Source organism: Salvelinus fontinalis, chromosome 41 (genome assembly GCF_029448725.1).
Source record: "Salvelinus fontinalis isolate EN_2023a chromosome 41, ASM2944872v1, whole genome shotgun sequence".
Lineage (NCBI taxonomy): Eukaryota > Metazoa > Chordata > Actinopteri > Salmoniformes > Salmonidae > Salvelinus > Salvelinus fontinalis.
In genome coordinates this window covers 17,274,913-17,289,581 of record NC_074705.1, presented here as the reverse complement: position 1 = coordinate 17,289,581, position 14,669 = coordinate 17,274,913, and the positions used below count along the sequence as shown (strand labels likewise).

The 14,669-nt window shown below is 44.3% G+C and overlaps 1 protein-coding gene across 4 annotated transcripts in view; it reads right to left on the bottom strand.

Moving 5' to 3' along the window:
- Positions 1–8,417: 8,417 nt before the first annotated feature.
- LOC129840676 (activin receptor type-2A-like) overlaps positions 8,418–14,669 on the bottom strand; it is a 53,141-nt gene continuing 46,889 nt past the window's right edge. For all 4 annotated transcript variants that reach the window (XM_055908718.1, XM_055908720.1, XM_055908719.1 and 1 more), the window contains one exon: positions 8,418–14,641. In XM_055908718.1, coding sequence (XP_055764693.1) covers positions 14,447–14,641 — 195 coding nt within the window. In that variant the 3' untranslated portion in view covers positions 8,418–14,446. The remainder of the gene's footprint in view (positions 14,642–14,669) is intronic.

The following is a 14,669-nucleotide window of genomic DNA, read 5'->3' as shown; positions in this document are numbered from 1 at the left end:
GACTATTAGTGACTGTTTCTCACACCGGGTCCTGACAAAACATCTCATAGCTGGGGTGTGTGGGGTCCTTGATGATACTTCTGGACTTACTCAACATCCAGAATATACAGTATGTCCTGGATGACTGGGAGCACAACCTCAGTGATGTACTGGGCCGTCTTGACCATCCGCTGGAGGGCCTTGCAGTTGTGGTCGGACATTCTCGATGGTGCAGCGATAGTATTTGGTGTGGACCCGGGGTGGCGTGAAGAATTTCTTCAGCCGCCATAGGAAGTAGAGACATTGTTGCGCCCTCTTGGCAAGAGTGGTAGTGTTCATGGTCCATGTCAAGTACTCGGTGATGTAGACGTCGAGGAACTTAAAACTGCATCTTTCTAGTGCAGTCCCAATGATGTGGATCAGGGCGTGTTCCCTCTGCTTCCTGAAGTCAACAATCAACTCCTTTGTTTTGCTGATTGAGGGAGAGGTTGTTGTCCTGGTACCACAATGCCAGTTCACTTACCTCCTCCCTATAGGAGCGTGAAAGTACATTCTCTCCTCCAGCCTCAGAGCGTGAAAGTACCTGGTCATCCGGAGCAGCGAGAGTCTTCCTGATTGGCTTTGGTATTGTTTGCCTCGAAGTGAGCAAAGAATGTGTTAAGTTCGTCTGGGAGTGAGGCTTCTGTGGGCACCACACAGCTGGATTTGCCTTTGTAATCTGTGATAGTCTGTAGTCTTGGCCACATGTCTCGAGTCTGAGTTGTCGATCATCAATTCAAGTTTGAGTCCGTATTGTCTTTTTGCGCCCCTAATGGATTTGCAGTACTCTTACCTGCTTGCCTTGTACGCGTCGCGCACTACCAAGTCGTGAGGGTTTGTTCTGCTGGCATTGAATGATGTCTCCGTTCATCCAGTGTTTTTGGTTGTGGTATCTCCGGATTGTTATTGACACTTGGGAAGATGGCGCCATACTGTATGGCTGTCGTTTTGCGAGCTCCGACTCAATTTTGCTATTTTGTGATTCTTTTGGCATTTATCTTTACCGTTTTTGCACTAAATGTGTCTGCTATCCTTTTTTTATGATTGACAAGAACTTTTGAACATCAGATCGACAGTTACTAACCTCAATTCCGGCTTCAACTTCGACTTTGACTCATGTGCCCTGGCCTCTTCGTGTAATTCCGACATGATTTTCGGGCTGTTCAAGAGTAAAAGCCGGCGAATGGAGGAAGCTATCAACGGGATTCTCGTAACTGCAATATTCTCTGCTTTTCTGAAACATGGCTTTTGGACAAGATACCCCCTAAGGCTATCCAACTCAATGTATTCTCCATTCACCGAGTAGACAGGACATTGGATTTAGGGAATTCGAGAGTGGGATGGGTATGCCTCTTCATCAACAACAAATGGTGTGCTGACTAGCGCAGTGGAAGCCTCAACCCATTGTTCACCCATCTTGGAATACCTGATGGTCAAATGCCGATCCTTCTAGCTCCCGAGAGAGCTTATCTGTTATTGTGACTGCTGTATATATATATATATATATATATATTTTTTTTTTTTTACCTTTATTTAACTAGGCAAGTCAGTTAAGAACAAATTCTTATTTTCAATGACGGCCTAGGAACAGTGGGTTAACTGCCTGTTCAGGGGCAGAACGACAGATTTGTACCTTGTACCTTGTCAGCTCGGGGATTTGAACTTGCAACCTTCCGGTTACTAGTCCAACGCTCTAACCACTAGGCTACCCTGCCGCCTCGGGATTCAGCCTCGGGACAAGAAAAACAACTAGCTGCCACTTAATGAACTGTACAAGACTATAAACAAGCAGGAAACCATGCACCCGGAGGCTGCTTTGCTTGTTGTTGGTGATTTTAATTCCACGTTATTAAGACACATAATGCCCAACTTCCATCAACACGTCTCCTTTGCCACTAGGGGCGTTAAAGTCCTAGACCATTGCTATTCTACCCACAAGCAAGCATACAAGGCCCTCCCTTGTCCCCTCTTCGGCAAATCAGATGACACTATACTCCTGCTTCCTGTTTACAAGCAGAAGCTCCAATTGGAAGTACCCGTGACACACTCTGTTGAGAAATGTGCATGGCTATCGCAGCCAACCCCGAGGCTATGGCTGAGGACACGAACAAGTACAAGAATTCCGGCTACAACCTCCGTAGTGCTACATAGGAACAAGGTGGAATCCTATTACACAAGTTCCGATGCCCGACACGTGGCAAAGGCTACAGTCCATTCCGGATTACAAAGGAAGACCGAGCTGTGATCTGCCCAACGATGCCTCTCTACCAGGCAAACACACGCTTCAACAAAGACAACACTGAGCCGCTGACCCAGGGGACTGGGTGATCTCGCTCTCTGAGGCCGATGTGAACAAGGTTTTTAATCAGGTCAACACTCATAAGGCCTTGGGGCCGGACGGTATTCCAGAGCACGTTCTCAGAGCATGTACAGAACAGCTGGCAGTTATATTCATGATCATTTTCAACCACTCCTTGTCCCAGTCTGTAATCCCCACATGTTGGAAGCTGAACACCATCATTCCTGTTCCCAAGAACTCTATGGCTTCCTGCCACAATGACTACCGCCCTGTAGCACTCACACCCAACAGATCCATAGACGATGCAATCTCAATTACACTCCACACTGCCCTTACTCACCTAAAGAAGAGTACATATGTGAGAATGCTGTTCATTGACTACAGCTCTGTGTTCAACACCATAGTCCACTCATAGCGTGTCACAAAGCGTGGGACCTGTAGAACTTTTTGAGGATCTGGGGACCCATGACAAATCTTTTCAGTCTCCTGAGGGGGAAAAGGTTTTGTCGTGCCCTCTTCACAACTGTTTTGGTGTGTTTGGACTAGAGGTCGACCGATTATGATTTTTCAACACTGATACCGATACCGATGATTGGGGGACCAAGAAAAGCAGATACCGATTAATCGGACGATTTTTATATATATTTGTAATAATGACATTTACAACAATACTGAATGAACAATGAACCCTTTTATTTTAACCTAATATAATACATAAATAAAATCCATTTAGTCTCAAATAAATAATGAAACATAATGCAAAAACAGTGTGGGAGCAGAAAGTAAAAGTGCAATATGTGCCATGTAAAAAGCTAAGGTTTAAGTTCCTTGCTCAGAACATGAGAACATATGAAAGTTATCCCAGTTATTCAATATTCCCAGCTAAGAATTTTTAGGTTGTAGTTCTTATAGGAATTATGACGCGTCGACTATTTCTCTCTATACCATTTGTATTTCATATACCTTTGACTATTGGATGTTCTTATATGCATTTTAGTATTGCCAGCCTTTTCTCGGGAGTTGATAGGCTTGAAGTCATAAACTAATATTTAGTTTGGCCATAATGACCATCATTATGTTTGGAGGAAAAAGGGGGAGGCTTGCAAGCCGAAGAACACCATCCCAACCGTGAAGCACGGGGGTGGCAGCATCATGTTGTGGGGGTGCTTTTCTGCAGGAGGGACTGGTGCACTTCACAAAATAGATGGCATCATGAGGGAGGAAAATTATTTGGATATAATGAAGCAACATCTCAAGACATCAGTCAGGAAGTTAGAGCTTGGTCGCAAATGGGTCTTCCAAATGGACAATGACCCCAAGCATACTTCCAAAGTTGTGGCAAAATGGCTTAAGGACAGCAAAGTCAAGGTATTGGAGTGGCCATCACAAAGCCCTGACCTCAATCCTATTGAAATTTGTGGTCAGAACTGAAAAAGCGTGTGTGAGCAAGGAGGCCTACAATCCTGACTCAGTTACACCAGCTCTGTCAGGAGGAATTGGCCAAAATTCACCCAACTTGTGGGAAGCTTGTGGAATGCTAGCTGAAACGTTTGACCCAAGTTAAACAATTTAAAGGCAATGCTACCAAATACTAATTGAGTGTATGTAAACTTCTAACCCACTGGGAATGTGATGAAAGAAATAAAAGCTGAAATAATTCTCTACTATTATTCTGACATTTCACATTCTAAAATAAAGTGGTGATCCTAACTGACCTAAGACAGTCATTTTTTACTACGATTAAATGTCAGGAATTGTGAAACACTGAGTTTAAATGTATTTGGCTGAGGTGTATATAAACTTCCGACTTCAACTGTACATATTATATACATTTTACAGACACAATCTATTTTACAATAGTTATATTTTGTTTGTTTTTAGTCCTGGCCTTCCTCTATTTCTGATGTCCTATTTGCCATATATTTGTAACTGTGCTATTTCACAAGATTTCTGAACCTATATACATTTTACAGACCCTGTATGTTTTACATTGGTTATCTTGTTGTTATTAGTCCCACCCTTCAGTTCCATTCAAACCCTCACATCTATCCCTTAACACCATCCATATTGGATTTCTATTTGCCATATACTTTTCAGCTGTGCTGTGATGCTTCATAAAAGTTCTGAACCTTTCTATTCTCATTGTTTCTACAGATTGTAAATTAAAGATAACATTTTTTTCTAAAATAATTATTATATTATTGATTGATTGACTGTGACTTTTTAAATCAGACTTTTTAAATCACCCAGTATTGCTATCTGCAGCGTTAGCTCTAGGTAAATATTACAATTCTTCAGCCCTTCCTGGACCTGTGATCAAAAACGAGCTACAGTACATATGGACAGTACCAAAATAAATGATCTAATGAATCTGCAGAGCTGGAAAGGTTGTATCCCGCATATAAATAACATTCTATAGGTTGCAAAAATTTTGTATAATCATTTAAGCTGAACAATTCTACGTTTTGGAGTCCGTGTCCATTTTGTGTGTCAATTCATAAACCATGTGCCATGGAATCGGTACATCGAAAATCTCTTCCTATCTATTTTGCAATTGAAATGGTACAGCTGTAATTTTTTTGGTCCTTAAATGAAACTGGTATGTATTTTTAATTATCCCAATTTTCTTTAACCAAAGTTGGTCTTTAATGCAGGGCTGACAGACAAGTTCCTTACTTTTTCCCCCTTCCACTTGCCTCCTCTATTTTTCTGGTAATGCTGCAATTAGTTGGCTGTAATTTTGGGTAGAGCAGACATTTCCGTAATCTGTGTTAGCTGCATGTGTGACATAACTCTACCAGTCCTATTTATGATATAATTTACAAAGATTATACATCATTTACATTTTTTTTGTGAAAAATAAAGTTTTTTCTTCAATTAGTATATTTGAGTTTAACCACAATATTTGTTAAAGAACACAGACACTGGACAGAGAAACTCTGCCTAGAAGGCCAGAATCCCGGAGTCGCCTCTTCACTGTTGAAGTTGAGACTGGTGTTTTGCGGGTACTATTTAATGAAGCTGCCAGTTGAGGACTTGTGAGGCATCTGTTTCTCAAACTAGACACTCGAAGGTACTTGTCCTCTTGCTCAGTTGTGCACCGGGGCCTCCCACTCCTCTTTCTATTCTGGTTAGAGCCAGTTTGCGCTGTTCTGTGAAGGGAGTAGTACACAGCGTTGTACGAGATCTTCAGTTTCTTGGCAATTTCTCGCATGGAATAGAGTTCATTTCTCAGAACAAGAATAGACTGACGAGTTTCAGAAGAAAGTCTTTGTTTCTGGCCATTTTGAGCCTGTAATCGAACCCACAAATGCTGATGCTCCAGACACTCAACTAGTCTAAAAAAAGGCCACTTTTATTGCTTCTTTAATCAGAACAATGGTTTTCAGCTGTGCTAACATAATTGCAAAAGGGTTTTCCAATGATAAATTTGCCTTTTAAAATGATACACTTGGATTAGCTAACACAACATGCAGTTGGAACACAGGAGTGATGGCAGCTGATAATGGGCTTCTGTACACCCATGTAGATATTCCATAGAAAATCAGCCGTTTCCAGCTACAGTTATAGTAGTTATGAGACAGTGAGCAAGACAGTGTTGAGCTCAGAACTTCAGAGTTATCATAGTGAATGAGTAAAAAAGTTTTTTTCGTGGATTTAGTCGAAAGATTGTGAGGCAGGGTTACTATCTTATCACACATCAATGATTTGGCCTGATTTTCACCCCAGGTCTGTCCATTCATAAACTTTGCCTGATAATTGCGATAAAACACTTGACTGACATCTACGATGAATGACATCTACAAATGGTAAGGATGTATGAACAGAAGGCTACGCAAAAGCGGGCATATTATTGCTGGGAGTTACAATATATACATTTACGCCACATTTTCTTTCGTTTTTTTTAGGTCCTCCAGTGGAAATCTCATTCTATACATCATTTTGACAAGCAAGTTGTCATCAAGGTGGGTCCGCATGACATCATTATCATCTCAGTAGAACACAATTTCCTACACACTATCCATCATATTGTAGCGACCCGCACAGACAGCGGTGTGTTATGTGGTAGGCTATTAGTGGGTGGTGTTGTACTTACCAGTGTTCGCGGGGTCCGACATGCCAATCAACCTGCTATCTGCCAATCACGGGGATGCCTGGAATGTTCTGATGCCGGGCATCGTGGTGGTTGGCGGAGTGGCGTGGAGGGGGGTTGGGCAGGGAGCATTGGAAGTTAAGACCAGGTTTAGCCATTGTTCTCTCTCTTACGTCTGGGTTTCACAAGAGGTCACGGTTGGCTTTTGGGGTATCTTTCGTTTATTTGGCGTGGGCTACGGCCAAACAGTAGCCTGTGTAAAGTTGGGTTAATAAACCGGCAATTCGTAAACTCAACACTGTCTGGACAATTGTTCCTTTATGATCTAGTCAGGTCATTACAATATGTTTTTATAACGTTTCTATAGATCATTCTTAAGGTATCTGCGTCAACAATGAAGAAAGGTCTTCTTTCAGTTTGAAGAGAGTCGAAATGCTTGTCAAAGGTAATATTCTTTAATATTGAGTCCAGTTTGAGGGTTGGTTTTGGACAACCACTGAAAGACATGGGATCCCAAACCATCCCCTCACAGACTGACAATGAATGACCTGATTAAAATGTTTCTGGCATGTGTATATTCCCTGTGTGTAAATAAAATAAAACCTAAAGACCCATTCAATGCTAAACGCTGCCATCTAGTGGTCTGTTTTCTGAAACCAACATTATTAGATAAAAACAATTCATAGATGATTTCAGATAGACAACATCAGCAATGAGCAGTCACTATACTTTATTTTAGGGACAATAGCATACAATTTCTCTGTACAATATTTAACATCCACTTCCAACCAGGCATCTGAAAAAGTTTGTTAAATAACTTGCAAAGCATAAAAATTATTGGCAAGTCCACTTGCCAATAGAACAGTCATTTGTGCCAAGTCACACTGTTCGACTATCAGCAAATACAGAACCGAAGCTAACCTAGGTTTAGCTTTAGGGTTGTTTTGAGAGGAAGTGTGTTACAGAAAACACTGTCTGCTGGTCACATACAAGGGATAACATTCTTGCAACACTGCTGGAACATTGTAGCAATGGTCTCTCAATGCTGTAGTGTAACGTAAGGGTCTGAGCTAGGATGTCTGAGGTAAAACAATGACTATTTTCACACTACCGAGCCAACCCCAACCATACTTTGCTGGCTCTGATATCTTCCGATCACACGGTCATTTTCAGCTTTCTTCCAGCAGCTACGGTGGATGCTTAACCAGGCTATCTCTATCCAACTCGGTCCGGCTTAGTTTGGCTCAGCTCAGCGGTGTGAAAATGGTATAACTGTTGATTCAGGGTTCCATTTGAGGGAACATTCATCAGACCACCTTAGAAAGAAATTAGTCTCATCTGGGGAAGGAAGAGTGACCGATTCGGGCCATTGGAGCTATAAATTGATACAATTTAAAAACATAGATATACAAAATAAACAGGTAAAATCTTATTATGTAATAATTCCTTTATCTGGGATATTTTTTTTCGTCTTTGTGATATATTCTAATAACCATAGAAACAACCTCATGCTATATCCATCATCTACAATCTAAAAATGACATGTGTATTTACATAATGTGCATTTCAATATTCCAGCCAGTCTGAAGTCACATGTTATTCGGGCTTTCTGAAGTTGATCTGAAAGAAAATCAACCCTCACAAGAAGGCCAAGGTCTGATCAACTAAGAAGATTGTAGCGGGGTTTGGGGTTTAAAACGGCTGTACAGTGAAATCAGCTTTGTACAAGTAGCTGTGGTTTAAAAAATAAAATCGTGTACACAAAATGATACCCTCAAAATACCAGAAATCAGAGGATCACATCATGGCAACATATTTTTTTTTCTTCTCAGAAGCACATACGCCAATCAAAATAATGCAGTAGAACTGTAGTGATTGTATATTAGACTGTTGGTTCACCACTGACTGCTTGGAAACTGGTGCCCCTTCCACTCTTCCTCCAATGCCCTATGCTTGCTAGTTGCTATTGCTGAGCGATACATGGTTCCAGTGTGTAGCGAGGGAGGGAGGGGGGGGGGGGGGGGGGGGGATTCACAGTAACGGCCACCATTCTACGGCTTTCTCAATTCAAAATGTCCTTGAATCTTCGCATCCCCTCTCCTCCTCAACCATATTAGGCAAGGAGACAGGATGTGCGGAACCAAGGAAAGACTAATTGCGATAGAGCCTACATCCGCTGCGAGACCACTGGCCAACTGCAGCCTTCACCCCCCCCCCCCTCCCGAGAGTACAGACACAATCCAGTAATACAGTTGGGCCTCCCCTAAGTCCGTTCCACTGTCTTTCAGATAGAGGTAAAGCAATAATTGTTTGAGTTGGCACCTGCCCACCTGCTCTCTGTCTAATACCCGAAAGCTCAGCTCAGCAAATCATTAAAACATCAATAGACAAGATGAACTGTTTAAAAAAATGCTACAGTGGTGTGAAAGTCGCTCCTGCAGCAATGCAAGTATGTACGCCCTTTCACCATTCTGCACGGGTTGCATATACTGTGGTAATTACTGAAAAGCATAGTATTGAATCCCTGAACGTTGCTGTAGATGTTGTAGTTCCAGTTAAAACACTGACGAGGTGCGAAAAGAGAGAATGCAAAAGATGAACACATCATCATCATCAGTGTCAATGTCACCCAGAAGACACATCTGAGCTCGTACGACAAGCTAGAAATGGCAGACAGAACACATTCACAAATCAAAGTCCGGAAGGACGACGAGAGTCATCCTTGTTTTGCCCAGGCTGGGCCTACAGTAGTAACGTTGTCACACTGATTCAAGGCTCAACTGAGTTGAGATGATAGAGAGGCTAGAAGTAGAGATGTTTTAACACTATGGTTGAGATGGCACCAGGAAGAGAGAGAGAGAGTCGGTGTGAAAGGTCACCCGCGTCTCAAAGCAGAAGGGTAGCAGCTAGGGACTGGAGAGACAGGAGGGTAGTAGCTAGGGACTTGAGACAGAAGGGTAGTAGCTAGGGACTGGAGAAACAGAAGGATAGTAGCTAGGGACTAGAGACAGAAGGGTAGTAACTAGGGACTGGAGAAACAGAAGGGTAGTAGCTAGGGACTGGAGAAACAGAAGGATAGTAGCTAGGGACTAGAGACAGAAGGGTAGTAACTAGGGACTGGAGAAACAGAAGGGTAGTAGCTAGGGACTGGAGAAACAGAAGGATAGTAGCTAGGGACTAGAGACAGAAGGGTAGTAACTAGGGACTGGAGAGACAGGAGGGTAGTAGCTAGGGACTTGAGACAGAAGGGTAGTAACTAGGGACTGGAGAAACAGAAGGGTAGTAGCTAGGGACTGGAGAAACAGAAGGATAGTAGCTAGGGACTAGAGACAGAAGGGTAGTAACTAGGGACTGGAGAAACAGAAGGGTAGTAGCTAGGGACTGGAGAAACAGAAGGATAGTAGCTAGGGACTAGAGACAGAAGGGTAGTAACTAGGGACTGGAGAGACAGAAGGGTAGTAGCTAGGGACTGGTAGAGTGAGAAGGGTAGTAGCTAGGGACTGGAGAGACATAAGGGTAGTAGCTAAGGACTGGAGAGACAGAAGGGTAGTAGCTAAGGACTGGGGAGACAGAAGGGTAGTAACTAGGGACTGGAGAAACAGAAGGGTAGTAGCTAGGGACTCGAGAAACAGAAGGGTAGCAGCTAGGGACTGGAGAAACAGAAGGGTAGTAGCTAGGAACTGGAGAGACAGAAGGGTAGTAACTAGGGACTGGAGAGACAGAAGGGTAGTAGCTAGGGACTGGAGAGACAGAAGGGTAGTAACTAGGGACTGGAGAGACAGAAGGGTAGTAACTAGGGACTGGAGAGACAGAAGGGTAGCAGCTAGGGACTGGAGAAACAGAAGGGTAGTAGCTAGGAACTGGAGAAACAGAAGGGTAGTAGCTAGGGACTGGAGAGACAGAAGGGTAGTAGCTAGGGACTCGAGAAACAGAAGGGTAGTAGCTAGGGCCTGGAGAGACAGAAGGGTAGTAGCTAGGGACTGGAGAGACAGAAGGGTAGTAGCTAGGGACTGGAGAGACAGAAGGGTAGTAACTAGGGACTAGAGAAACAGAAGGGTAGTAGCTAGGGACTAGAGAGACAGAAGGGTAGTAGCTACGGACAAGGTGAGACAGAAGGGTAGTAGCTTGGAACTGGAGAGACAGAAGGGTAGTAACTAGGGACTAGAGAAACAGAAGGGTAGTAGCTAGGGACAAGGTGAGACAGAAGCGTAGTAGTTAGGGACTGGAGAGACAGAAGGGTAGTAGCTAGGGACTGGAGAGACAGAAGGGTAGTAGCTAGGGACTAGAGCCAGAAGGGTAGTAGCTAGGGACTGGAGAGACAGAAGGGTAGTAACTAGGGACTAGAGAAACAGAAGGGTAGTAGCTAGGAACTGAGAGAGTGAGAAGGGTAGTAGTTAGGTACTGGAGAGACAGAAGGGTAGTAACTAGGGACTGGAGAAACAGAAGGGTAGTAGCTAGGGACTGGAGAGACAGAAGGGTAGTAGCTAGGAACTGAGAGAGTGAGAAGGATAGTAGTTAGGGACTGGAGAGACAGAAGGGTAGTAGCTAGGAACTGGAGAAACAGAAGGGTAGTAACTAGGGACTGGAGAGACAGAAGGGTAGCAGCTAGGGACTGGAGAAACAGAAGGGTAGTAGCTAGGAACTGGAGAAACAGAAGGGTAGTAGCTAGGGACTGGAGAGACAGAAGGGTAGTAGCTAGGGACTCGAGAAACAGAAGGGTAGTAGCTAGGGCCTGGAGAGACAGAAGGGTAGTAGCTAGGGACTGGAGAGACAGAAGGGTAGTAGCTAGGGACTGGAGAGACAGAAGGGTAGTAACTAGGGACTAGAGAAACAGAAGGGTAGTAGCTAGGGACTAGAGAGACAGAAGGGTAGTAGCTACGGACAAGGTGAGACAGAAGGGTAGTAGTTAGGGACTGGAGAGACAGAAGGGTAGTAGCTAAGGACTGGAGAGACAGAAGGGTAGTAGCTAGGGACTAGAGACAGAAGGTTAGTAACTAGGGACTAGAGAAACAGAAGGGTAGTAGCTAGGAACTGAGAGAGTGAGAAGGGTAGTAGTTAGGTACTGGAGAGACAGAAGGGTAAAACTAGGGACTGGAGAAACAGAAGGGTAGTAGCTAGGGACTGGAGAGACAGAAGGGTAGTAGCTAGGAACTGAGAGAGTGAGAAGGATAGTAGTTAGGGACTGGAGAGACAGAAGGGTCGTAGTTAGGGACTGGAGAGACAGAAGGGTAGTAGTTAGGGACTGGGGAGACAGAAGGGTAGTAGCTAGGGACTGGTAGAGTGAGAAGGGTAGTAGTTAGGGACTGGAGAGACAGAAGGGTAGTAACTAGGGACTGGAGAGACAGAAGGGTAGTAGCTAGGGACTGGTAGAATGAGAAGGGTAGTAGCTAGGGACTGGAGAGACATAAGGGTAGTAGCTAAGGACTGGAGAGACAGAAGGGTAGTAGCTAAGGACTGGGGAGACAGAAGGGTAGTAACTAGGGACTGGAGAAACAGAAGGGTAGTAGCTAGGGACTCGAGAAACAGAAGGGTAGCAGCTAGGGACTGGAGAAACAGAAGGGTAGTAGCTAGGGACTGGAGAGACAGAAGGGTAGTAGCTAGGGACTGGAGAGACAGAAGGGTAGTAACTAGGGACTAGAGAAACAGAAGGGTAGTAGCTAGGGACAAGGTGAGACAGAAGCGTAGTAGTTAGGGACTGGAGAGACAGAAGGGTAGTAGCTAAGGACTGGAGAGACAGAAGGGTAGTAGCTTGGAACTGGAGAGACAGAAGGGTAGTAACTAGGGACTAGAGAAACAGAAGGGTAGTAGCTAGGGACAAGGTGAGACAGAAGCGTAGTAGTTAGGGACTGGAGAGACAGAAGGGTAGTAGCTAAGGACTGGAGAGACAGAAGGGTAGTAGCTAGGGTCTAGAGCCAGAAGGGTAGTAGCTAGGGACTGGAGAGACAGAAGGGTAGTAGCTAGGGACTGGAGAGACAGAAGGGTAGTAGCTAGGGACTGGAGAGACAGAAGGGTAGTAGCTAGGGACTGGAGAGACAGAAGGGTAGTAGCTAGGGACTAGAGCCAGAAGGGTAGTAGCTAGGGACTGGAGAGACAGAAGGGTAGTAACTAGGGACTAGAGAAACAGAAGGGTAGTAGCTAGGAACTGAGAGAGTGAGAAGGGTAGTAGTTAGGTACTGGAGAGACAGAAGGGTAGTAGCTAGGGACTAGAGACAGAAGGGTAGTAGCTAGGGACTGGAGAGACAGAAGGGTAGTAGTTAGGGACTGGAGAGACAGAAGGGTAGTAGTTAGGGACTGGAGAAACAGAAGGGTAGTAGCTAGGAACTGGAGAGACAGAAGGGTAGTAGCTAGGAACTGGAGAGACAGAAGGGTAGTAGCTAGGAACTGGAGAGACAGAAGGGTAGTAGCTACGGACAAGGAGAGACAGAAGGGTAGTAGCTACGGACAAGGAGAGACAGAGGGGTAGTAGCTAGGGACTGGAGAGACAGAGGGGTAGTAGCTAAGGACAAGGAGAGACAGAAGGGTAGTAGCTAGGGACTGGAGAGACAGAAGGGTAGTAGCTAGGGACTGGAGAGACAGAAGGGTAGTAGCTAGGGACTGGAGAGACAGAAGGGTAGTAGCTACGGACAAGGAGAGACAGAGGGGTAGTAGCTAAGGACAAGGAGAGACAGAAGGGTAGTAGCTAGGGACTGGAGAGACAGAAGGGTAGTAGCTACGGACAAGGAGAGACAGAGGGGTAGTAGCAAGGGACTCGAGAAGTAGCTAGGGACTGGGAGATACAGATGGGTAATAACAAGGGAGTCAAGAGAGACAGAAGAGTAGCTTCCTGAGCTTTTTTAAAAAGAAGACCAAAGGATAACCAAAAGGCATGCTCACATCATTAAATACTCGGTTGACACAGCAAGCCAAAATAAGGAAGAAGTGCTTTTTTAAAATCATTTTCAATGATTTAGGGGGTTATTGAAATACTCTTAAAATGTAGGATTAACATGTTTTCAATGAAAACGATTTAAAACCGCAAGGAAGGACAAAATAAGGAAAAATAATAAGGACAAAAAAAATCGTGCAAAGAAGAAAAACAAGATGGCAGATGTACGTGTGTAAATGTATGGTCACACATCTCTTGGCAGACTAGTTTTAAAAACTGTGGTGAGAACCATTCTACTTTCACCTGCCACAGCTGTACAGTATACAGTTCAATAATACCAAAGTAATGATGTCATCTGAATGGTTTACAGAGATTGCTGTCGTCATAGAAATATACTTAATAGAACTAGAAACAATAGTAGTTCTGTTTCTAGAGTTGCAGTGTTGTAATGAAGATGGGACTGAGGTATACCTTGTTGATTCGAGGGAGGTCTATGGTTTTGCTTTCAAAGTAGTAACGCTTGGAAATGGATCCCCCCCCTTAAAATAAACCTTGACAGCAGCAGTACACGTGACATTCAGAAGCTGTTTCTTATTGGCATTACAATTGTCATTATCATATAAACACAGAAAGGAAACAGCAAAGGAATTTTAAAACAAGTCGCCCTTTTTTCTTTACTGAGCCGTAACAGTTCTTCTTGGAGAGTCCGTCCTCTTCCCCTTCCTCTTCTTAGAAAATAGAACAGAAGTCTATTAGGAGGTCCTAGTGTTTTCGTTCATATATAAAATATCCCTTTTGCCCAGCTCACAGGGTTTGTTACGACCTAGTGTTGCTCTTTTGAAGGATTCTGTTGTACAGTTTGAGGCTCGCTATGGGAGTCCAACTGAATCCAACACATCATGATACTATGAAGTGGGTAGAAACCAAACCAGTGTTGGTGGGCACAGCCAGGTATTTCCTGAATGACAGTAGTGTAGCGCCCAGCACTAAAACACACCACGCCATGCCAGCACACCCATCTGAGGAGGTCAGGGGTCAGAGATGAACCCGGGATCATCCAGAGTTCATGATCCTGAACGGGCCACTCTGGTCGATCAATGTATACCTGAAAACATCCAATCAAAATAGCTCCATGTCCACCACCTGGCACGTCCAGTCAATGTCCGTCCATTCATAGGCTGGACTCCTTGGGAGGGAAGTCCACGTTGGTCACCATGGTGACGACGGTGACAATCTCCTCGGGGGCGATGACGTTGGTCTGGCGTTGCATCTGGATGATGCGTTCCTCCACGCAGCCCGCCGAGAGCCGCGCCTCGGCCTCGTGATCCCAGCACTCCTCGATGGTCTCACACAGCATCACCAGGCCCTGGGACAAGCATAAGAGCATATATATG